Source organism: Camelina sativa, chromosome 11 (genome assembly GCF_000633955.1).
Source record: "Camelina sativa cultivar DH55 chromosome 11, Cs, whole genome shotgun sequence".
NCBI lineage: Eukaryota > Viridiplantae > Streptophyta > Magnoliopsida > Brassicales > Brassicaceae > Camelina > Camelina sativa.
In genome coordinates this window covers 12,043,102-12,067,133 of record NC_025695.1, presented here as the reverse complement: position 1 = coordinate 12,067,133, position 24,032 = coordinate 12,043,102, and the positions used below count along the sequence as shown (strand labels likewise).

Here is a 24,032-nt window from a genome sequence, read left to right as displayed (position 1 = left end):
TTAGCCTGATCGGTGTCTACCCGTGTTCTGGCATTAGTTATGTAGTTTGTGTGTTGACACGATCGGAAATAAAATGTAGGTTGAAATGAAACCTCTGATGGATCAAATAAATATAGTAAAAGACCTACCGTTTCCTGGCTTTGAACCTTTTCCGGCATGGGAGGCTCGTGCAGCTAAGGCTGCTCGTGAAAATGGTGTTCTTGACCCTAATGATCCTTCGAGGTCACAGGGTGGGTATGGTTCAACACCAATGCCATTTCTCGGAGAGACAAAGGTTATCTTTACTTCTCAATGTTTATAGAATTTCAATGTTATTATGGAAGATAAGTTTTCCCTGCATTTTCCGTTTGTTGATTTCTTTAACTCTACATGGGTAGGTTGAGGTTAACCTTGGTGAAGAAAAACAAGATGTCAAATCTAAAGGTGGAGATTCTAGTTTGAAAATTTTACCTCCATGGATGATCAAGCAAGGCATGAAGCTGACCGAGGAACAAAGAGGAGAGATGAGGCAGGGAGCAGAGGTTGATGGAGAAGCAGCAAAGCTTTCAGATGACAAGAAAACAGTCTTGGGAAATGGCGATGGTGATAAGGATGTGAAGGCATGCTTTAGGAGATAAATTATGTGTTTATTTAGAATCCCACAGTAGCATCTTGCGGATTGTGTTTCCAGAATCGTGATAACATTTCATTTCCATTTTGCTTCAGGATGAGTATGTGAAAGCTTACTACGCCGCTTTACTGAAGCAGCAAGAAGAGCTTGCTGAAAACCTGAATCAGCAAGAATCCGCAGGTGAATCAACCACTGACATTCAATTGGCTACAACATCTCCAGATCGTCAGGTTGGTATGAAATCCAAACGTGAAGAGGAAGAAGAAGAAGAAGAAGATGTTGAGTGGGAAGAAGAAGCTCCTGTTGCAGGTCAGTTTGAGTTTACTATTACTTCATTTACAGTTCGCCAAGTAGTTGATCACACAACACATTAGTTAGTTAGAAGTATAAAACCGGAACAGAGCGACAGCGTTGGCATTTGCTCCAAATACGTACTTGTTAAGAGATGCTCATCATTTAAACTGTAGTAGTCGGCCAGAGTTTAGGGCTCATGATATCTAAAGGATAATATGATGCTCACCTTGTTTATTACATTTCATGTAACTTAATTTGCAGCCAATGGAAACGACAAGGTGGATTTGAATGTGGAAGCAGAAGATGAAGAAGAAGAAGACGATATTGATTGGGAAGAAGGCTGAACTGAGAGCAAATCGTTCAAACTAGTAAACTCATAGAGTTAAGGTTAATTGTTAATTTTTCATGAGCACTAACAGTCACTTAACTTGCTGAAAATTTCGTCAGCTACACCAATTTTATCAAAGTTCATTTTAATATTTTATACTTGTCGTTTATCGTAGCAGACAAAAGGTTTAAACACAATCATGAATCATGGACCTTCTAAAATGGCAGTAGAATTACGTTACACAGACGACGACAGTGGAGGCGAGCAGACAACGTCCATATTTATTCCATAGAAAATAAAAATTTCCGTAAAAGTTACGAAATATAGTTTGAAGGCCCAATAGAGATTGTTTGGGTCTTATAAAAAGCCCAATAGAACCTTTTAATCAAGCGGGAGAACACCTGGTTTTATTCCTGCCAACTGATCTCAGATTCTTCCTCTCAACTCTAAGTCTAAAAGTGAAATCAAACGATTCTCGCTTAGGGTTTTGTCGATAGCTCTGTTTCTTCTTGCAATTCCTGGTTAGTTTCATTTAATCCCTTTTTTTGCCATTCTCTTTTTTGATCTTTTCTCTTCTTTTTTTAACATTTCAAATGTTAAAGTAAAACAAGACAGACGAATCGTTGCGAGTAAATTAGCTGAATAGAGACTCCAATCATAGTTCTGATTCAGTAACAACTGTTCTAATTTAGTAGTTAAGCTCTGAAAACTATAATCAAGTTGTTTTGATTCTTGACAGCCATGGAGTTAGATAACTTCAGGGTAGGTCTTACTCCAACAGTATACTACATTCCCGGTTTCATAACTGACGAAGAGCAAACTCAGCTCCTAAACCATGTAAAGCTCTATCTTGATTTTGTTCCTATTTTTTCAACTTAATGTATTAAACCTTTTTGCTGTCTTGTAAGATATATGGAGCATCTGGTTCCAAGTGGAAGACATTAAAGAACAGAAGATTACAGAACTGGGGTACCCTTTTCTCATACTTTAGTTTTCATTGGGTGGTTGTTGAAGAAACATAAAGTCTTGACCTTTGGTTTGTTTTTCAGGTGGTATGGTTCATGAAAAGGGTCTTGTTCCACAAGAATGTAAGTAAGAATGAGACAAAAAAAAAAAGGTCCAATCCTTGATTATCTAAGTTCTAGATGCTCAAGAGTATGTATATATACAATCTTTCTTTGTTTCAGTGCCTTCCTGGCTGACAGAGATTACATCGAAAATTCATGAAAGATCGGGTCTGTTCCCTTCTGCTATAAATCATGTCCTCATCAATGAATACCATCCTGACCAAGGGATAATGGTCCGTTATCATCCGTCCTCCTAAGTGGTTATTTACTTTTTTGTTGTACACTTACGCAGCTTTCACTTTGTTTATCCTGCGGTTTTAGTTTTCTGTTAAGTTCATGAGTAAGTTTGTTATTTTCCACAGCCGCACCAGGATGGACCTGCTTATTTTCCTGTTGTAGCTATACTGTCTCTTGGCTCACCTGTCGTTATGGACTTCACTCCGCATTTGAGATTAAGATCAGGTGATGATTACATTTCCAAAGACCAAAGTCTCGGTGCAGAGAGTTGTGTGCCTGAGAGAGACTCATTCTCTGTCTTGATGATGCCTCGTAGCTTACTCATCTTCAAAGACGACTCATACTCAGGTAAAAATCATCATCGAGTAATCAGGAACGAATGATTTTAAAACATCAGGTTAAAATTCTAATTATCCTGTCTTGTTTTCAGATTTCCTCCACGGCATCAGCGATAGTCCAACACAATGCTATAACCAGGTACGACACAAAGCTCTTTTTTTCATATCTACAAATGGTAGTGACATTGGTGTAAAAGGAGAGTGACTTTTATTGTGGTGTATATGTTCAGGTCGTTAACGAAGCTGAAGCTTCCGCTTACTCTAAGGAAGATTCAAGAAAAGATGGTGACAAGATTCTTCACAGAGACCAAACTCGAGTTTCACTTACTTGCCGTTTAGTCCCCAAAGTCCACAAAAATCTCTTCAGGCTTTAAGATATGAAAACACAATATTTGTCTTGACGTTTATGACTATGAAAAACGGTACGATTTGCGACGTGAGAATATATAAAAAACGACACGATTTGTGGTTTGTGTAAACTTGAGGACAAAGATGTTGCAGCGGATAGGATTAAATATGAGCCCTTCATTATTTTCTTTTTTTTGTATTATTTATTTATATTTTTTCTTCTTCTAAAGAGATAACATAACACAAGACAGTACTATACAAACCTCACTCTATCCCCAAATCTTCTTCTTCTTCGTCTCCCCCAATCAAAACCCTAGGATTCTTGATTTCTCCTCCAAATCCGTCTTCCATGGCGATATCGGCTCCAGCCGCTTGCTCTTCTTCTTCCTCTAGACTCCTCTGTTCCTACTCTTCTCCTTCTCCTTCTCTTTACCCCGCACCTGTTTCCGCCATTTCCACCTCTGGTAAACTCAAAACCCTAACCCTCTCTTCCTCTTTCCTCCCTTCTTACTCCTTGACCACTACTACTACTACTCCCTCCGCTTCTCAATCCACTCGTCGCTCCTTCACCGTCCGTGCTGCTCGTGGTAAGTTCGAGAGGAAGAAGCCTCATGTCAACATCGGTACGATTGGTCATGTTGACCATGGGAAGACTACTCTAACCGCAGCTCTCACCATGGCTCTCGCTTCCATGGGAAACAGCGTCGCGAAAAAGTACGACGAGATTGACGCGGCCCCGGAGGAGAGAGCTCGTGGTATCACAATCAACACTGCTACGGTTGAGTACGAGACTGAGAACCGTCACTACGCTCACGTTGATTGTCCTGGTCACGCTGATTACGTCAAGAATATGATTACCGGAGCTGCTCAGATGGACGGAGCTATCCTCGTTGTCTCCGGCGCTGATGGTCCTATGCCTCAGACTAAAGAGCATATCCTTTTGGCTAAGCAGGTTGGTGTTCCTGATATGGTTGTGTTCCTTAACAAAGAGGATCAAGTAGATGATGCGGAGTTGCTAGAGCTCGTTGAGCTTGAGGTTCGTGAGCTTCTCTCGTCTTATGAATTTAACGGTGATGATATTCCGATTATATCTGGCTCTGCTTTGTTAGCTGTAGAGACACTCACTGAGAATCCTAATGTGAAGAGAGGTGATAACAAATGGGTAGATAAGATTTACGAACTTATGGATTCTGTTGATAGTTACATCCCAATCCCTCAGAGACAAACTGAGTTGCCTTTCTTGTTAGCTGTTGAAGATGTGTTCTCTATCACCGGACGTGGTACCGTGGCTACAGGGCGTGTTGAGAGAGGTACGGTTAAGGTAGGAGAGACTGTAGATTTAGTGGGTTTGAGGGAGACTAGGAACTACACTGTCACTGGGGTCGAAATGTTTCAGAAGATTCTTGATGAGGCTTTAGCTGGTGACAATGTAGGGTTGTTGCTTAGGGGTATTCAGAAAGCTGATATTCAGAGAGGTATGGTTTTAGCTAAGCCTGGATCCATTACTCCACATACCAAGTTTGAAGCGATTGTGTATGTGTTGAAGAAAGAAGAAGGTGGGAGGCATTCTCCGTTCTTTGCAGGTTACAGGCCTCAGTTCTACATGAGGACGACTGATGTTACGGGTAAAGTGACAAAGATTATGAACGACAAAGACGAGGAGTCGAAGATGGTTATGCCCGGTGATCGAGTCAAGATTGTTGTTGAGCTTATTGTGCCGGTTGCTTGTGAACAAGGTATGAGGTTTGCTATCAGAGAAGGAGGTAAGACTGTTGGTGCGGGAGTTATTCAGGCTATCATCGAATGATTATAAAATGGGTTTTTTGGAGAGTTTCACATAGTGAGCATCTTCTTGCTTTCTTTTTGTTTCCCTCTTGATTCTCGAACTCGTTTTTTACTTTTCTTTTTGTGCCATTTTCTTCTTTAAGAACTCGAAATCAAAATGTCATATATTTCTTGATTTCTTTGACCCTCTATATAATTCTTGCATTTGATTTGGGTCCGATCCGAAGATCAGTGGTTCATTCTTAGGTCATAACTATCATGTGAATTTCACATTACTCAAAAAGTTAATTGTTTTATGACTTCGATTGTACCAACCACTTAGTTTGAAAACATTGTTCAAAAACTTCAAGCAATGGAAAGATTACATCTCTTTCAGACCTTGTGAATTACAAAAAAAGGTCTTATCACTGGAAGTTGCAGGATATGAAAATTACACAAAAAAAAAACTAGAAGAGGGAAGTTGAAATGTGAAAGAGATAATCCAGAAGAGGACAGAGAGAGCTTATGGAATGCGACCACCACCTCTGCCACTGTAAAGATGGGCCTGTGTCAATCTCACCATTTGTTTGATAACTCCTCACTAACACAATCATGTTTTGAATATGGCATATATGTATAAGTTTGGAACACTAACCAGCACTTGGGAAGGATTCTTGTTTAGAAGCAAGAACAAGACCGTTGCATCGATGAACAAGACGAAGCAGAAAGAAAACAAACCCCAAATGTGAAAAAGCCTACTTTACTCTGTGTTGTTTATTGAGAGGGTAAGGCACTGTTTAGAGATAGGTTTAATCTTATGTGTTTTTCTTAATGATAAGTAATGGGGTGGACATGAGGGATCTCATGTGTCATCATCCTCCAACTTGGTCTTCCAATGGTGACCTCTCTTTATCTTCTTCATATCTTATAATCCCTTTCTTAGTCTTCTGATGAAGACCCATGAGGATAGAGAAAAAAAAAACAGTTATAAGACGGACCTAAGACTCAGACAAAAACACCTTAACGACGTTGACGATGTTATATACTTTAAGTGTTTGATTTAAACATGAGACCTAGTTTGTGACATTAGTAGATTTATACAAGAATATGAAGAAACTGCTTTCTCGTGGAAAAGAATCATATTTTAGATTCGTCGTAGTGAAGCCAATCTTCTCTCTAGTTCCTCCATTTCAGTAGACTCCGAACTGTAAGTTAAAGATGTATGAAATGAATGTATTATCCAAAATAGTCTTAATAGATCACAGTAAATGATGAGAACCCAAATGTATCTTCATACTCATTATTGTTGTCAGTAGTGGTCGGAGCGGGAGCAGCAGTTTTCGTTGCAATCCTGCCCTTTGGAGCTGAAGATAACTGTTTAGACAATAAGTATGAAGCAAATTTTAGTTCTATAAAGTCACCCCAAGAGAGCGACAAACAAATACTTCCTTTCAAGGTTTTAAATTGTTGAGAACCCTGACCTGAGATGCAACACCAACACCAATCTCATCAAGAACCTACAAGGACGTCAATACAGGTGAATGAGTAAATAGAGGAAACTTGGAGAAATTTCTCAAGAGGTTAAAAGTATTATTCTTGTGATTCAAATTGCAGTAACTAACCTGGTTAGTGAGATCTTCTGTTTCCTCTTCAGCTTCATCTTTGTCAAGAGTTTCATCAATTGCCTCTGACATCATCTCTATCTGCAATATCCAAAACAATTATTACTCAGCCAATCTTTGTGATAAAACTGCGCTTAAAAGCATGCTCTTAAAGATAAATTGTGATTTTGTTTACCGTCATGTCCAATTGTGCAGATTGTTTCTGAAAGTCCTTGATAACTTTAGCTTGTTTTGTCGGTGCCATTTGCTGTAAGTGTGAGAAACAAGAGAGTAAACTTTGTTAGCAGGGAAGTGAAAGAACCCCATCAAAGTAGCAAAATGAAACAAAGTGGGAATATCACCTTGTTCATTGCAACCATAGCTGTGGTTGCGCCTTTCATTCCAGATGAAATAGAGGTGCTTGCATACAAAGCCTATATTTTATAATTGTCCAGCCATCAAGGAAACATTCACGAAGTTGATAATTGCATCAAAGCATGTGGCAAGGAATGAGTGGAGAGATTTAAGTAACCTAACCTGTGTATGAGTGGTTACACCCCGGATCTGAGCACGGCTTCCCTGCAAATTGGTGATCTGTTGCCTCAATCGAACAAGCTGTCGAGCTAAGATCTTGGTGGCTGCCTATGACAATGTTTTAACCAAAACAAGCTTATTAATGTAGAAGAGAAGAGTCTGGAGGAGTTTATATAGACAGAAATGAACCAACAAGCTAGAGAAGAGTCTGGAGGAGTTTATGTATACTGTGAAATAGTGATTCAGTCATCTGCACACTGAACAAATTACTACCCACACAATAGTTTCCATACGGAGTCAAAGTTTCTCACAAAATAAGGAAGAGAATTTAGTTTTTTTTTTTCCCACTAGAAAGGCTTTACCTCATTTCCAGTTTTAGCTGTTTTCTTGATTTCAGCCACAAGCCTCTTCTCCTAATTTGCCATATTCAGTAAAACCGTCAGAACAAACTAATCTAAAAGCATCGTTAGTGGATAAACTCAATAGAAGAAGAAAAGTTGGTAGATGATATGTACCTCCAATTGAAGAGATGTAATCTCGCGTTCGATTCCTGCAATTACACATTGATAAACGTAGCTTAGTGCTTGACATTTGCACAGTTAGATGAATAAATAACTCTTGTTCAGAAAAAATTGTATAAACTCTATAAAGCAATCCAAAGATACAAACACAAATATTGATTATAACTTAGTTAGCACATAGCATGATGCAACTACTGTAATCAAACCACAGAACAAACAAACCAGTAAGAACTGATTCTTGCCTCTTTCTAAATCTGATCTAACGGATCCACTAAGATTCCAGGGAACAAGCGAAAACAGCTTTTTGCAACTTCAGTGAAATGATGGTAGGATAAACCTATTACAGCTCTAAGACTTCCATTTGAATACACGGTCTTCGACCATTAAGGATATAATCTGCTTATAGAAGTAGCTTTTCAACAGACAAATAAACACATACCTCGTGTAGCCACAGCCATTTCTTTCTTGCTAGTACGGAGAGCATCTGTACAAGAAACATCAATCAAAACAGAAAAAAGCAAGTAAAGAGAAACAACACTTAATAACTTGAGAGAAACCACTCAGACAAAAAAAAAACGATGCACTGAAACAAGTATGAATCGGAGAAGATTATTCACACAACACTATCAGGTTAAGGACTCAGCAGATTCGTCACTCCACAACGTCAGGTTGAAGCACAAACAGATTTAAAGGTTACAATTTTTTTTTTTTTTGCAGAATTCTTCTAGAACCCTAGACCCAGTTACTCAGAGTCTATAGCAGGCGAATCAAATTAGTTACCATCAAGATACGAAAATCCAAAAAAAAAAAAAAAATCAAAGCTTTTACCTTTGGGAGTGGTCTTCTTCTTGAAAATGTTCATTGCTAAATTGTCTTCTCTGAAATTGAGTAAATGACTAAATCCCTTATCGTTGAGCTTATGGTGACAAACCCCTAATCACATTCGAGGAGGAAGTGAAGTTGATCTATGGAGAGAGAGAGAGAGAGAGAGAGAGAGAGAGAGAGAGTGGAGAAAAGGTGTCTCCTTTGGTCATCAACGCCCACGCAAATGGTATTTCGCCGTGTCTTAACACTAATCTATTCTTCTAAATGTTTTATTAAAAGTTTGAAAAACGATCTAATTCAGCGAGAAATACAATACTAAACCGGAATAAACCAATTACAACAACAAAATACTATTCTTATTTTACTTGCCATTTTAATCCTTTTGCAAAATGTAACATTTTTGAGTTACTTTTTCTATGTTATCTAATTTATTTTATTTATTCTCCAAATATTGAGATAAATGATTTTCTGTGTTTTTTTAAAAACTTTCCTACATTGTAAAAAATTATCATAAATACATTCAAACATATTTGCTCCCTATTAATTAGTTTACTTTTTACAAAATTAGATTTATTTTGTTACCTACTCGATTTCTCAAACAATCAAAACATTTCTGTCAAGGTTTTTTTTTCTTAATCATAATAATTCACTTTTTGTTTTGACAACGTCACACATTTCAGATAAAAACATCACCTTCTCTCTTCATCTTCTTTTTTCTCTCTCTTTACCCCTGACGTCGGCCTCGCGCCGGTGGTAAGAAATTTCTTGGTATGACGAAAAAGAAAAGGAAACCAGTTCCTGGTGCTGTTCCAGGCTCCTCAAAGTTCGCGGTGGTCTATGCTCGGGCCGCGGAATCCATTGCCCCCAAATGGAGGATGAGTGGTTCCTCCTCTCAAAAGGAAAACAATTCACCTCGTCCAACCCCCCCCACCCCAGACCTCATCCCGGAAGAAACTGGGCCTCCCCCGACATCATCGCAACCAGATCTACCACCAGTGTCTACCTCGGTTCCTGTGCCCACCCTAGATCCATCCAAAAAACTTCTCTCGACTGTCACCGCTGTTGTGGGCCTCGCCTCTGGTGTTGAGACGTCAGGAATCACGGAGTTGAACCCAACCTCAACTTCCTCCTATGCCCAATCGACTGTTCTTTCAACAGACTTGGTCATCCCGCTGCAACCTACGGTGGTGAACGCAGTTCCCCCCACCGCGGATAACCCCAACTCTGCACACTCTGCAGCCCCGACAGCTCTCTACCCTACCTCGGCTGCAAACTTGAATGGTTCTCCCCATAATGGTTCGACTAACAGATCTGATGACTGGGCGGCCACGGTTAAGGGAACTTGTAAGAAGCTCCCAACCTCGAGCACTCCTTTCACTCTTCCTTCAGGCGAGTTATGGGTTAAAATTCCCAATGGAGATATAGAGAGAAACAAGAGCACCTGGGCTTTCTTCATAATAGGGCAATTCTACTCTGAACCCCCATCCCAAGGAACTATCCATAACATCGTCAATGGTATATGGAGTAAACAATACAAAGATATCTTTGTCTCAAAGTTAGAGGATAACGCTTTCTTGTTCAGGATCCCCCATTCGCCTACTAGACATCGAGTGCTAAACCAACGTCTATGGTAAATCGAAGGTCAAACGATGTTTGTAGCCAACTGGGAGCCTGGTGTGATCCCTGTTAAACCTGAATTGTCTTCGGCCCCGATTTGGCTGGAACTGAGAAATGTACCTTTCCAATTCTTCCACGAGGAGGGTTTGAACCGCATAGCTAGCTTGGTAGGTAAACCTCAATGCCTCCACCTCTCTACAGCTAATAAGACAAATCTGGAGGTACCCAAAGTGTACACCATCATCGACCCCAGGAAACCACTCCTAGAGGCAGTCAATGTCCAGTTCGACTCAGGTGAAATCCGTAGAGTCCTTGTCTCTAGTCCCTGGATGCCCCCGGTTTGCACACATTGTAAGGAGTTAGGCCATAACCTAAGACACTGTCGCTCCGCCCCCATTACTTGCTCGATCTGCCAATCTACAACACACCACCCTGATGCGTGTCCACAGAATCATGCTCAAGCTCCGAAAAAGCACAGAAGTCATCGGAGGCGTAGATCTAAAACGCCTGCTCCATCTTTGACGCCTGATACATTGTCCACTTCCATCGCAACTACAAGCCAGCCAGTTAGAGGAAAAGCAAAACCTATCCAGGAATGGCAGGTTAAATCAGCTGGTGAAGGGAATGAGAAACCATCTGTCCAGGACAGTAATCATTGCGACTTACAACTGCACAAAGGTCAGTATCTGCAACATTCACATGCAATGCGATTGAGTGAAACACCATCCCCGCAGCTCACAATAAAGACTTCTAATCAGGAAAGCTTACAGTTTTCCCAGGCTGCACCAAGAACTGCCATCACTGCCGATCCTCCTAATGAGCCATCAGTGGCCGCAGGTAATTCAGACTTGGGTTCTCAGCTCCAGTCTGATACGGATATCGAACCTGACTCCTCGGATATTCCCTCAACGGACTTTGAGGAGACTAGATTCACAAGAGTGTTGTCCAAAATGCAGCGGAAGATCCAAAGAGGCGAGGGCCTCAAACTCTCTCACTAATTTTATGTATACAAAACTTTTTGGTTGGAATGTGAGGGGCTTTAATATAGCTAGTCACCGACGCAGATTTCAGAATTGGTTTAAGGCAAGTAAGCCTATTTTTGGTGGTCTCATTGAGACACATGTCAAACAACCTAAGGAGGTGAAATTTATAAACAATCTGCTTCCGGGTTGGTTTTTTGAGGAGAATTACAGCTTCTCCCAGTTAGGAAAGATTTGGGTGATTTGGGACCCATCGCTCCAAGTGGTTGTTTTGGAAAAATCGCTTCAGATGGTTACTTGTGAAGTTCTATTGCCTGGTGAGCAGGCCTGGATCGTTGTTTCCTTAGTCTATGCAGCAAATGAAGTAGAAAAACGGAAGGAATTGTGGTTGGAAATTGTGGCCTTGGGATCTTCTCAACTAGTCTCCTCTCGTCCATGGTTAGTGATGGGGGACTTTAACCAAATCCTCCACCCACACGAGCACTCCGAACAACCGTCTCAAAATGTGGACAGAAACATCAGAGACCTCAGATCCTGTCTCCTTGATGCATAGCTCACTGATCTCACGTTTAAGGGTGACTCTTTCACTCGGTGGAACAAAAACGAGTCAAGACCTAGTGCTAAGAAGCTCGACCGAATACTGGTAAACGAAAACTGGAATGTAGAGTTTCCTTCCTCCCTTGGTATCTTCGGGGAACCGGATTTTTCGGACCATGCTTCCTGCGGTGTTTCTTTAGGAGAACCTACTATCAGAGCAAAGAGACCGTTTAAGTTCTATAACTTTCTCTTCCAAAATGAAGACTTCCTCAATCTGGTAAGAGAGCAATGGTATTCAGTGAATGTTGCTGGCTCAGCTATGTATCATGTTTTTAAGAAGCTGAAGGCTCTCAAAAGGCCAATCAAGGACTTCAGTAAATCAAATTACTCCGACTTTGAGAAACGAACAAGGGAGGCCCATGAGGTCCTCTAAAGCTTCCAAAACCGCACTCTCGCTGATCCATCGACCATTAACGTGACTCTCGAATTGGAAGCACATCGCACTTGGGCTTCCCTCGCCGCTGCTGAAGAGAGCTTTTTTCTCCAGAAGTCCAGGGTGACCTGGTTCGCTGAGGGTAATGGAAACACGCGCTACTTCCACAGGATGGAAAATTCGCACAAGTCAATTAACTCCATTTACTCACTGACGGATAATAATGGCAACCGCTACGAATCACAGGAGGAGATCAGTGAGCACTGCGCAGATTACTTTGCAAATCTACTTAATGATGTGCAGGAACCTTACACAATGGAGCAGGAGGATATGAACCTACTTTTTTCCTTCAGATGTTCTCCAGAGCAAGCGACTGAACTTGAGAAGCAGTTTTCTGATGAAGATATCAAGGCTGCTTTCTTCTCTCTCCCCAAGATTAAAGCTTGTGGCCTTCACGGTTATCCAGTCGAGTTCTACAAAGAAGCTTGGAGTGTGGTCGGTCCGGAAGTCATAGCAGCCATAAGAGAATTCTTTGTCTCCGGGTGCCTGCTAAAGCAATGGAACTCAACCACATTAGTCCTCATTCCCAAGACGGCTAATGCATCCAACACAATCGACTTTCGACCAATCTCTTGTCTAAACACCCTCTACAAAGTCATTGCCAATCTTCTGACAAACCGACTCCAATCGCTACTGGCAAGTGTGATATCTCCCTCGCAGTCAGCTTTTCTCCCGGGTAGATCCTTATCAGAAAATATCTCCTTGCCACAGAATTGGTTCATGGATACAATTGGCGAAATATATCACCAAGAGGAATGTTAAAAGTTGATTTGAGGAAAGCCTTCAACACAATTAGATGGGAGTTTGTCATTGCAGTCCTCAGAGCCATCCAAGTACCAGATAGGTTTATCAACTGGATTCACCAATGCATCTCCACCCCCACTTTCACTGTCGCAGTGAATGGCTGCCATGGAGGTTTTTTCAAGAGTTCAAAAGGGTTACGACAGGGGGACCTCCTCTCACCGTATCTCTTTGTTTTAGCCATGGAAGTGTTCTCAAATTTACTTAAGTCAAGGTTCGACGCAGGCTATATCCACTACCATCCAAAGACATCTGATCTCTCAATATCTCACTTAATGTTCACGGACGACATCATGATTTTCTTTGATGGGGGTACCTCCTCCCTCCACGGCATCTGTGAGGCTCTTGACGACTTTGCTTCGTGGTCGAGGCTCAAGGTAAACAAAAACAAGACCCAACTTTTTCACATAGGTCTAGATAGTAACGCTTGTAATGCTCTAGCAGACTATGGCTTCCCCTCGGGTAATCTTCCCATCAGGTATTTGGGACTCTCTCTTATGCACAGGAAGTTGCGTTTAACAGAATACGAGCCTTTATTGGAGAAAATCACGAACAATTTTCGCTCGTGGGCCACTAAATCCCTCTCTTTTGCTGGTCGGTTGCAATTAATTGTTTCTGTTATCTTTGGTTCTATAAACTTTTGGATGTCTACTTTCTCCCTGCCGAAAGGTTGCATCAAGAGGATTGAAAGCCTCTGCTCCATATTCCTTTGGTCTGGAAATATTGATGTGGCAAGAGGAGCTAGAGTATCATGGGAAGCCGTCTGTCTACCGAAGTCTGAATGGGGACTTGGCGTGAGGAGACTCTCTGAATGGAACAAAACACTTAACCTGCGTCTCATCTAGCGGTTATTTGAGCATAAGGACTCTCTCTGGGCGGCCTGGCAGACTCTTCATCGTATCTGAACCTCATCTTTCTGGAACATTGCTAGCTACGCGGCAGACTCATGGTCATGGAAAACCCTGCTAAACCTTCGCCCACTGGTTCAACGTTTTATAAAGTGCAGAGTGGGAAATGGTCTTATAGCATCTTACTGGTTTGATAATTGGTCCTCCCTTGGTCCTCTCATTGACTGCCTTGGTGAGTATAGTTCTAGAACCCTAAGGATTACCCTTTCGGCAAAAGTGGCTGAAGTTGTTAATGACAATGACTGGAAATTACCTCTGAATAGATTCCCCCAACATTGGCAATCCTCAACCACCTCCAGTCTATCTCGGTACCTCCTCCGGACGCTACATTGGATGATTATTATTGGTGTGTGGAAAATGTCACCTGTCAAGGATTCTCAACGTCCAGAACATGGGAAGCTCTCAGACCGCGTGCAGATAAGCAAGTATGGTCTTCCTCGGTTTGGTTCAAAGGAGCGGTCCCGAAATATGCCTTAAACATGTGGGTCAATCACCTCAATAGACTACCTACTCGGAATCGACTCTTGGCTTGGGGACAGATACAAGTGGATGTTTGTTGTTTTTGCTCCATCGCCTCAGAGACACGGGATCACATTTTCGTGGAGTGCGAATTCTCAGCCCAAGTGTGGAGGTTGGTTCTCAGCAGAATGTGCCCCCACCATAGATTGTTTTGCTCTTGGGCAGAACTTCTCTCATGGACCCGACGATCTACTACTAATGCTCCCTCGCTGCTACGAAAGCTCTCTGCACAGATGGTGGTTTATAATTTCTGGAGAAACCGAAACAATATCCTTCACAATGCCCGCAGGCTTACCCCCCAGATCTTATTCACATTCATAGACTGCGAGATAAGACATATAATCACTGTAAGAAGACTTAGACGACGCTGGCAACAACTCGTCTCACTTTGGTTTCGTTAATTCACCCAAATCCCTTTCCTAACTCTATTGTAACCTTGTTTTTAATTTTTTTACCGAGGTTACTTTTGCCATAAGTGATATTATTATTGTATAGTCTATTCTTCATTTACATGATATTTACATATTTAGCCAAAAAAAACATCACACATATCTTACAACATCACTTTTTATCTGATAAAAGGCTTTTTATCTCGTACACACATTCTTTCTTCCCTCTCAATTATTACTTAAAAAAAAAGTAGACACTACTTTATGTAGATGCACATGTATACATCACTTTATTTTTTGCTAGTATCTTTTAAATTATTATTACATAGACTATAGATGCTTAAATAACCTCATTATTAGGGGAATACTGCAATAGTTAAAGTAAGTAAGGCATCTACGTTCTTCTTCCTCCACAACCATTCTCCCTCTGGCAGTTGAAGTAAGTAGCAGCCACAGGTAGACCAAGATTATACATCTCAGCAAACTCACGAGTGTTGAACTGTTGACGCCACCCGGGTGCATAAACCGTTTGTCTTCCGAGTTGCCGGAACAATATCAACACCATACGGTGGATTCCCGAAGGGCGACGTGGACTCTCGTAACACACCATCTCATTACCTAAACAATACAATCAGAAACGTACATATATATAGATCTATCTTTTTGATGGTCTATGACTATAGAGTGAATTATGAAACTTACCAAAGGCGGTTCCAGTTGTGGCAGGTATATCAGTCACCAACCTGCATCGAGAGTACCCATTTAAGTTTAAGACATACAGATCATATATAGTGAACTAAAGTGCTACCTAACAAAGCAAGCACGCATCAAGAGCATATAGAAATAGAAAGAATAGACGTTTTGTTGTGTGGTAGCTATGATATAACATGACACTTCAAAACAGAAATTTTAACTCTGACAAGTCACGTCTGTAGTTGCATAGAATATTTAAGTCATTTAAAGTATACTAAGCCGTTTTTTTCTTCCTTACATCATAGGTAAAACGTTTAAAGTGACAAGTTGTTGCTCTCGTAAAGTTTTTATACTATATGTTCCCTTCTATTATTAGCAAATATGTAAAAATATCGTGTTTTATGTGTCCCTTAGAAATGTATTGGATCTCTAATTTTTGCCATATATATATATTTTGTTTATCATGGTTATATTCTACTATTTTATATTCGAACAAGAAGTATGAGGTGTAAAGTTAATTAAGATAAAATATGACATGAAGAGACTAGAGAGTTTTAGACAAACCAATGCAGATATTCTCGGAGGTGTGGGTTGCTTGGACTCGGCACATCTGGATCCACCATAACCTTCATTAAAACCAGTCAACAACCGTATTAGAAGATCGATTATGATAAATTGATAATATCAAAGCAGCTCACGATTTTTTTTTTCTTTTTTTGAATTCGATAACATAGAAATAACTAAAACTACTATAAGGGGAAATAAAGACGGATTAGAAAGAAGCTTAAATTAGAATAAAGGTATATTAATTAGTTACAATTTTACACCTATATATACAAGAGTATCTAGAGTACTCTCGTTTGATTATCCAGATTCAAAAGTCGACTCGTTAAAATAATCACTTAAAATATTATCTTTTTGGACATCATGTTCTTCTGAAAGAAAAGAATTATCAAAAACTACTTACACTTGAGTTGGAATTTGATTAAAATATTTAATGGTCTCATGGAGAAAACTGAAAATATAAATATTTGATTTGACTATCTAATTAAGGTTTTATTCGACTATGAAGCTTAAGAAAACAAAAGAGTGAGCGCAGGGAAGAATGAAGCAATGAAGAAAACAGCAGGAAAGAGAGAAGAGAACCAAAGTATAGAAATTTCTGAGGTCATCTCCTCCAACCTCCACCATTGGTTTGTTGAGAACTTGAGAAGGCCTTAGATCCAAGCCATTAGTAACCTCTCTTTGGCGATAAGTGACCCTAAGAAAGACCAGCCTGATGAAAGGATCAAGAACATCTCCAACAACTCTTCCCACCACAAGAGGATCTCCACGACTTATAGACATGTATATATATATATATATATATATATATATATATATCTTGACTCTCAAGTCTTTCAACAAATGATTGCTTCTTATTGTATCAAGTATCAACACCTTGCTTCCTATTTTATTTATATAATGTATTGGGAATAGCAACTGTTAACTTTGTTCGCTCCAATGAAATAATTACCACAGTCTTTTCGTGTGTAGTCAGAATCTTAAAACTGGTTCGACGTACGTACATCACTTATTTCCCCAAGTCATTGTTTCTTTCCTTTTTCAGTTGATGGTATTCCTATTCCATAATCCACCAATAGAAACATAAATCATATTATTCCATTTATTCGATTAACTTGCCTGAGTTAGCTTACTAGTTACTACTTATAATTCTCTATTTTTTAAAAGTATCTAAAATATAAATCTTTTCGAAAAATGTAAAATCAGTCAGTAATTAGTTTTGTGACGATTGCTTTCTATTTTTTTTTTCATCTGAACAACTATTCGTACTACAAATTATAATTTATAAATAGTAAATAAAAAGCTGTTTAATGGCTAAATACATTTTTTCCGTTCCATGAAACTATTCCTCAGTTTTTATGGTGTTCTTTTGGGCGGTTACAAAACTGTAAACCTTCTTCCGATTTGCCACTTTGGTGGAGTTATAGTATAATTTATTCATATATGGATCAATTTAAATACATGTTAAGTTGTCAAAGAAAAAAACCTTATAAAAAAGAAACTCGTAGTCTCGTAAGACGAAATTATCTAACTGTTTAATAATTAATTGTTTAATTGATTGATTCATAGGCGTGTGTAAGCTTTGGACTAAAAGCCTCAAAGTTGTGAGATTTACTATAAAGCATATTTTTTTGTCATTTATTATATTTTTTAATTAAATTTTTGGTAAAAGTTAAATGTATAAAGTAATAAATATTTCTATAAAGCAAATTTATTTGTTTTTTAAATAATTATTTTGGTATTTTTTAATGAATTTTAATTATAAGTCAAGTTTAATAATTTTTTTGGTGTTTTTAAACATTTATATAATTATATTTATTATGTTTTAACCGCTATTGTAATCCAATGGTTAACCAGACGTAAAACTTCCGCAAACACATCTATTTTAAAACGCTAAACCAGTTATTCAAAACGCTTAATAACGTTTGAAACCGCAACTACCCGCTTACACAATCTCCTGCAACCGCAATTACAAACGCTGCGTTTAAACAAGTCAGCCCCTAAGCAGAAGCCAAAATCTGCGTTTGAATCGTCGTTTAGAACGACTAGAATATATAATAAACGCGTTTTTGACGGGCNAAAAAAAAAAAAAAAAAAAGCTTACGTGTCCTAACGCGTCTAGTAAAAAAAAACGAAAAAACAGAGAGAGATAAATCACGGTTAAGAGATTTTGGGGGAAAAAGAGAGAGAGAAGAAGATAAAATCGAAATCTTCCCCAATTTCTGGATTGGCTTTTTCGCATATCATCCGCTTGAGATTTTCTGGGTTTTGGATTCCATCCCCTTCCCATCTTCAATCGGTAAGATCGACCACCAAAGTTTGTTCCTTTTTCTTTTTCAAAGATTTCGAATTTGTAATCTTTAGTATTGATTCTTGTTTGTTCGTTTGATTCGAAACTCAATTCTCTGTACTTGATTTGGTTTCAGAAGTTTTGGCTTTGAATTGGATTTGGGTTTCGGTTTTCAAAGTCACCTCCTTTTTTGTGCGTTTATCCGTTCGTATTCAGGTGAGTTTTTCATTTTAGAGTTCTTGGATCTTCGTTGCAATGACTGAGTCATGCATAAGTATTGATTGAGTTTTTGAGTATTGCGAAATAAAATTGTGTTTTTAATTTCATGGATGGAATTTAGCAGATATGCAGGACCAGCTCGTTTGTCATGGTTGTAGAAATTTATTGATGTATCCTAGAGGAGCATCCAATGTGTGTTGTGCGTTATGTAACACTATCAACATGGTTCCTCCTCCTCCTCCTCCTCATTCTCACCCTCCTCCTCCGCATGGTATCGATTTCTTTCGCTCTATAATTTGTGGATTTTGTAATTGATTTGAGTCTTTTATATTAGTATTGAGGAGGAGGTTTAAAATATTTGAGTTTGAGACCTGTGGTTTGCAAATTGGATTATAACTTGGTTGAGGTCTGAACACAGCTCATGCAGGGATGGACATGGCTCACATTGTATGTGGTGGTTGCCGGACAATGCTTATGTATACACGTGGGGCAAGTAGCGTAAGATGCTCTTGCTGTCAGACTACGAACCTTGTGCCAGGTATATAACCATCGTGATATATCCAAATCAGTCATATGAAAGCTCCTTGAATTGCTTAAAAGGTCCTCTAGTTCCTTAGAATCTTCTTTCGTACTTTCCTTTGATCTGCATTGTTCTTTGGAGGTACTCACATAACAGATTTTTCACCTTTCCCCAAATGTAAGTGAATCTGAAATAGCTGGGATTTGTAGAGGGCAGCTGAAAATACTTAAAACAACAGTTTGAGATGCTTCATGTAACATTACTGTTTCTTTTTTCTACTGTTAGAGCTGGAAGGGTTTACTTGATTGTAACATTACCGTTTTCTTTTGATCTACCGTTAGATTCTTACCTTTAAATAGCCTATAAGTATTGCCATTTGGATGTATGATTTTCTTTCATCCATTGCATCTTAAGAACATACATTTCTGATTTCCTTTTGTTCATCTGAAAATTCTCTTGCGAATTGGATTTTCTAGTTTAATGTTGCTTTTTTGCCGAAACTGTGCTTGACTTATTTGAAATCTACAGGGCTCTCCAATCAGGTTCCGCATGCACCCTCAAATCAGGTTGCGCAAATCAATTGTGGGCATTGTCGGACGACCCTCATGTATCCTTATGGTGCATCATCTGTTAAATGTGCGGTTTGTCAGTTTGTTACTAACGTTAATGTGAGTACTCCTATCTATGAAGTCACTTGTGCATGGTGTAGTTCAGTATATAGATCTTTCTGTAGGAATTTTAATTCTGTTTCATTTTCATTCTTAGATGAGCAATGGAAGGGTACCTCTCCCAACTAACCGGCCAAATGGAACAGCTTGTCCCGGGACAATGCCCTCTTCATCAACTGTGAGTTATCAAATTATGAATTTGCAATAGTTCTAAGTATTCTTATGGAACTAATACTTACTCTGTTCATCGATTTTTTCCAACAGTCAACACCACCCTCTCAGACCCAAACCGTTGTTGTAGAAAACCCCATGTCCGTTGATGAAAGTGGAAAGTTGGTGAGTATTTCTATCACCTGTGTTCTCACGGCTTCACATATAGCTTTCTTTCTTGTTCGTATTTACACATTAGAATAAGATTTGACAGAGTGACTGCAAACACAAATTGTAGGTGAGCAATGTTGTTGTTGGAGTGACGACCGATAAAAAGTAACCAAGAATGAGTGAGATCTGAAAGATCATATCCAAATTCTTCGTCTATTCCTGCGTCTGGTTTGTGCATATTACATACGCGGAAAAAACTGTATGTTTATATATCTGCCGACTCCTTTTTAACCCAAGAGAAAGGCTTATTCAGAATCTTTTTGTTACTGCATTTTTTGGGGTTTATTCATAGTTGAAGACACAAAGTGGTTTTGCTCTAATAATCTGGCTTTTCTTTTGCTCCCATGGAACTTGACCTTCTCTTCTGTTTGTAGACTTGTAAAAACTCATTGGCCCTTGAGGCATTGTTAATGTATGTATTAATATAATCTGACACACCTACCAAACATTGAGATTTGGGTTTGAAATCTGTTTCTTCTGTGGATAAAATTTGCTACATGGAACAATAAGTGGTAGTGAAAACTGATCTTAGCTTTGGTAGATAAGACTTGTCTTGGAGGAAGTCTTGAATCTGGAAACTTATTTTGGAGTCATCTTGTCACAACAACCTAAACCTAATTAGTACCCTCCACGAACATTAAAAGTTAGATGATCAGACAAAACTTCTCAACAAGAGACCGAACACAAGCTCTTTCTATATAAATACTCTCTCACACTGATACAGAGATTCATCACACTCTCTTAATCACTCACTGCATCAACAATGGCCGGAGGGAAGACTGTGGTGGCAGGTGGGAACACAAAGAGCTGGAAACTACTCTTGGGGCTGAGAATATTTGCATTCATGGCTACTTTAGCTGCAGCCATTGTAATGGCACTGAACAAAGAGACAAAGACCTTGGTTGTGGCCACCATTGGTACTGTTCCTATCAAAGCCACTTTAACCGCTAAGTTTCAGCACACACCAGCTTTTGTGTAAGCGATTAAAACCCTTAATTATAAGAACCCTCAGGTTACATTGAGAGCAAATTGTTTTAGCAGTCATTAACAATGATTCTTGGTGAAAATTGTATTACAGGTTCTTTGTTATAGCTAATGTAATGGCGAGCTTCCACAACTTGTTGATGATTGCTCTTCAGATTTTTAGCCCGAAACTGGAGCACAAAGGTCTCCATGTCCTCTCTATCGCCATTCTCGACATGGTAAAATCACATATTATCCGCATAGTGTAAACACAGTTTGGAGATATGTGTTGTTGACTTGGTTTCTTGATTATCTCTAAAAACGTTTGTATAAGCTAAACGCAACTCTAGTATCTGCGGCTGCAAACGCGGCAGTGTTCGTAGCGGAGCTGGGGAAGAACGGAAACAAACACGCCAAGTGGAACAAAGTCTGCGACAGGTTTGCCACTTACTGTGATCACGGCGCTGGAGCACTCATAGCCGCCTTCGCCGGAGTGATTCTTATGATTCTAGTCTCCGGCGTCTCCATTTCCCGCCTCTTATTCAATTCTAACAAATTCTCCACCACCAAAGCCCCTGCCACCGAAACCGACGTTCCCTAATACATGGCGGCCAAAATACAGCGATAAGTATACATGTGTGTGTGTTTGTGTGTGTTTGTGTGTTAGATGTTGTAGCTTACTTTGTGTTTTGTCGTCTCTCAAGTCTCAACTCTCAAGTCACTATCAGATTGTCTAATGCACTCCCCTGTTCTATCACTTTCGTATTTGTTCGGGTTTTCATTCCTCTCTAATCTTTTTGTTCGTAATTCGTAAAATGACATTTTCAACAAAGTAAAAAGCATATAGAACAATGTGAAAAATATACAATACATTATTGAATCAGGCCAACTCTTGGCAGAAGAAAACAAAAGAGAAAAGAATCAGACCAACCCAGGGTAATTATACCTAGATTTTTCAGTCATCTTCCATTTAAGAAAATATAATTCCAATCTAATTAGTTCCCATGTTATATTTTGTTTGAAAAACAATACTCTTTAACTCATTATCATATATCTCTAATAAATGTGATTCAATCATAATTATTCAAATATTTATTTATTGGACTAGTAAATAATATAAATGTATACCAGATTTAATTAGAAATGATAATAAATAAAACATTAAAGTAGTTTTCGTAGCTAAGAAAAATGACTGAATTGAAGTTTAATTCTAATTTTTTTTATTTTTCTTTTAATATATGTTCAAAAATGTATTTGTGTTGGTATGAATAAATTTAGAGACAGTGTATATTACTTTTAAAAAGATAGTTCATTATTGTTCTTACTTGAAACGATAAATTCCTTTGTATTTTTTTTTTGTTTATTAAACTTTTTCTTCAAGCACACTTCAAAATTTTTACTATTTGCTTTAATCATTGCTTTAGCTAATTCTACCTTAGGGTTTTTTTTCCTACTAAAAGAAGAGATAAACCCCTTTCACATATATTTAACTAAAGGTTTATATCTATATAGAATTAATTATGAGAAAGAGACTTTTTTTACTGGCATATATAGATTTTACCATTTTGGCATTTTCCCTAAAATATTTCAAATTTGCCATTTTTAATATTTAAAAACATAATTTTACACATTTTCTTCATCTTCCACTATTAAATGTGATAGATTTCTTTTTTTTTTCTTTGTGTGGCTGCGTTTTTTTTTTTGTTAATTGGCTGCATTAAATTAAAAAGAGGCAATACGCTTGAAGACATTCAACGATAAAAGTAAACTACAACGTTTTTCATTAGTTATTAAAAAATAGTCTAAGAGAAATCAACATGTAATTATGAGAATCTAAAGGTAACCATTGTACTTGTAATGTTAAATTTTCATAACTGATTTAATTCTGATGCCAATTTTTAAGTTGTTATTATCTTATAAAAAAAAGACATTGAGATATTTAGTTGATTTTTTTTGGTCAAACATATATTCTTTTGTCAAACATAATTTAACCAAAATTTTTTATATGTCATTACAAATAAATAAAATGTTTCAAATCTTGTAGAAAACTCTATTATGAATACCTATTTTCAAAAATATTCATTTCTTGGCGTTATATATATACATTTTTTTTGATGGACTTTAGTACTCTCACACTATTTGTTTTTAGGAGATCGTTGACTGAAATCAAGCTAACAGAACGATACACCGACAAATTTCAAAATCAATTTGTAGTGATTCCAGTTTGAAGCGAATTTTGTACATGGTTAATACTTTTAATGTTTTCTTTTTTTTTTTACTAGAAGAAAAAGATTAAGAATCCTTCACATATATTTAATCATAGTGTTTAAATATATATACCCATTATAAAGTTTTTTTTAAGTCAATTTGTCAATGTTAAACAAAAATTTTCAAAGATATGATAAATCCTTATTTTATGACTTTTATCTTTTATATATCAATTTGAATTCAGAATCTTTTCTTTAATGGAAGATTTAAATAAATTATGATATATTTAACCTAAATTTGTTACGTTAATTTCAAATTAACAATGAAAAATCAAATTTGTTATGTCAAACATGGTTTAACTTTAACCAAAGGTAAAACTGTAGAAGTAAATCATTTATTTCTTGCGTAGATTTTTTTTTTTCCTACTTTATTTATTACTTGCGACTGAGTTATTGTTACAGATTGAGTTCTCTTTCCGACAAATCTTTTTAAGTTTATGCGTTCTTCTTCTGCGCTTCTTATTGGGGTTTCGAAACGGCACTGCTGCATTTCAAGTAAGAGTTTTTCTCTTTCAACAGATCCTTTTTTTTTAATTTCTTAGGTCTCACTCACGCGGGGTTTTAAAAACAAGTATCGGGCTTTGTGAAACCTATTCTCACTCTCGAAATGGACCAGCTTGCATCTCTAGCAGAGTCTGTGGCTATGGAGGTTCACCTTCTTATCCTTTTTGCTTCTTTGATTTTTGTGTCTTTCGTTTCCTCCCCAACTTTGTAACCTCTAATTTGCATGTTTCTGCTAGATTCAATTCACTGTTG

General features: G+C 38.2%; 8 protein-coding genes across 14 annotated transcripts in view; 6 read left to right on the top strand and 2 right to left on the bottom strand.

Annotated features, from left to right (window-relative positions):
- LOC104727886 overlaps positions 1-1,341 on the top strand; it is a 2,932-nt gene extending 1,591 nt beyond the window's left edge. The window contains exons 5-8 of the mRNA XM_019231832.1: positions 80-274; positions 378-599; positions 706-919; positions 1,166-1,341. Of these exons, the coding sequence (XP_019087377.1) occupies positions 80-274; positions 378-599; positions 706-919; positions 1,166-1,248 (714 nt within the window). The 3' untranslated portion in view covers positions 1,249-1,341. The remainder of the gene's footprint in view (positions 1-79; positions 275-377; positions 600-705; positions 920-1,165) is intronic.
- Positions 1,643-3,361, top strand: LOC104722999 (alpha-ketoglutarate-dependent dioxygenase alkB homolog 6). The gene is made up of 8 exons (XM_010441285.2): positions 1,643-1,753; positions 1,972-2,069; positions 2,141-2,201; positions 2,282-2,320; positions 2,420-2,532; positions 2,662-2,884; positions 2,967-3,013; positions 3,105-3,361. The coding sequence occupies exons 2-8, from the start codon at positions 1,974-1,976 to the stop codon at positions 3,246-3,248; spliced, it is 723 nt and encodes a 240-aa protein (XP_010439587.1). The 5' UTR covers positions 1,643-1,753; positions 1,972-1,973; the 3' UTR covers positions 3,249-3,361.
- On the top strand, positions 3,458-5,186 carry LOC104722998 (elongation factor Tu, chloroplastic). Its single transcript, XM_010441284.2, has one exon. The coding sequence runs from the start codon at positions 3,572-3,574 to the stop codon at positions 5,027-5,029; it is 1,458 nt and encodes a 485-aa protein (XP_010439586.1). The 5' UTR covers positions 3,458-3,571; the 3' UTR covers positions 5,030-5,186.
- LOC104722997 (vacuolar protein sorting-associated protein 2 homolog 2) lies at positions 5,988-8,707 on the bottom strand. The gene is made up of 11 exons (XM_019232772.1): positions 8,471-8,707; positions 8,082-8,126; positions 7,637-7,671; positions 7,484-7,534; positions 7,125-7,229; positions 6,950-7,021; positions 6,784-6,855; positions 6,609-6,689; positions 6,468-6,503; positions 6,284-6,360; positions 5,988-6,191 (listed from the first exon to the last, which is right to left on the bottom strand). Exons 1-11 carry the CDS (start codon positions 8,502-8,504, stop codon positions 6,131-6,133), a joined length of 669 nt encoding a protein of 222 aa, XP_019088317.1. The 5' UTR covers positions 8,505-8,707; the 3' UTR covers positions 5,988-6,130.
- On the bottom strand, positions 14,872-16,844 carry LOC104722996 (protein TWIN SISTER of FT). Its single transcript, XM_010441282.2, has 4 exons — positions 16,551-16,844; positions 15,969-16,030; positions 15,414-15,454; positions 14,872-15,329 (listed from the first exon to the last, which is right to left on the bottom strand). Exons 1-4 carry the CDS (start codon positions 16,749-16,751, stop codon positions 15,106-15,108), a joined length of 528 nt encoding a protein of 175 aa, XP_010439584.1. The 5' UTR covers positions 16,752-16,844; the 3' UTR covers positions 14,872-15,105.
- On the top strand, positions 18,115-20,483 carry LOC104722995 (protein LSD1). 5 transcript variants are annotated; one of them, XM_010441281.1, is made up of 8 exons: positions 18,118-18,267; positions 18,395-18,474; positions 18,602-18,748; positions 18,905-19,015; positions 19,526-19,665; positions 19,763-19,843; positions 19,930-20,001; positions 20,114-20,483. In XM_010441281.1, exons 3-8 carry the CDS (start codon positions 18,604-18,606, stop codon positions 20,153-20,155), a joined length of 591 nt encoding a protein of 196 aa, XP_010439583.1. In that variant the 5' UTR covers positions 18,118-18,267; positions 18,395-18,474; positions 18,602-18,603; the 3' UTR covers positions 20,156-20,483. The 5 variants fall into 5 exon arrangements, with proteins under 5 accessions (XP_019087096.1, XP_019087095.1, XP_010439583.1 ...); XM_010441280.1 differs by having other exon boundaries at positions 18,119-18,267; positions 18,896-19,015; XM_019231552.1 differs by having other exon boundaries at positions 18,119-18,267; positions 18,599-18,748; positions 18,896-19,015.
- Positions 20,583-21,768, top strand: LOC104722994 (CASP-like protein 1B2). Its single transcript, XM_010441279.1, has 3 exons — positions 20,583-21,021; positions 21,125-21,248; positions 21,344-21,768. The coding sequence occupies exons 1-3, from the start codon at positions 20,810-20,812 to the stop codon at positions 21,608-21,610; spliced, it is 603 nt and encodes a 200-aa protein (XP_010439581.1). The 5' UTR covers positions 20,583-20,809; the 3' UTR covers positions 21,611-21,768.
- The window catches only part of LOC104722993 (probable lysine-specific demethylase JMJ14), a 4,929-nt gene continuing 4,558 nt past the window's right edge, over positions 23,662-24,032 (top strand). Inside the window, exons 1-2 of one of the 3 annotated variants that reach the window (XM_010441277.2) lie at positions 23,662-23,771; positions 23,893-23,925. In XM_010441277.2, coding sequence (XP_010439579.1) covers positions 23,920-23,925 — 6 coding nt within the window. In that variant the 5' untranslated portion in view covers positions 23,662-23,771; positions 23,893-23,919. Of the gene's footprint in view, positions 23,772-23,848; positions 23,926-24,032 lie in introns of all 3 variants that reach the window. The other 2 variants (XM_010441275.2, XM_010441276.2) reach the window with 2 other exon arrangements.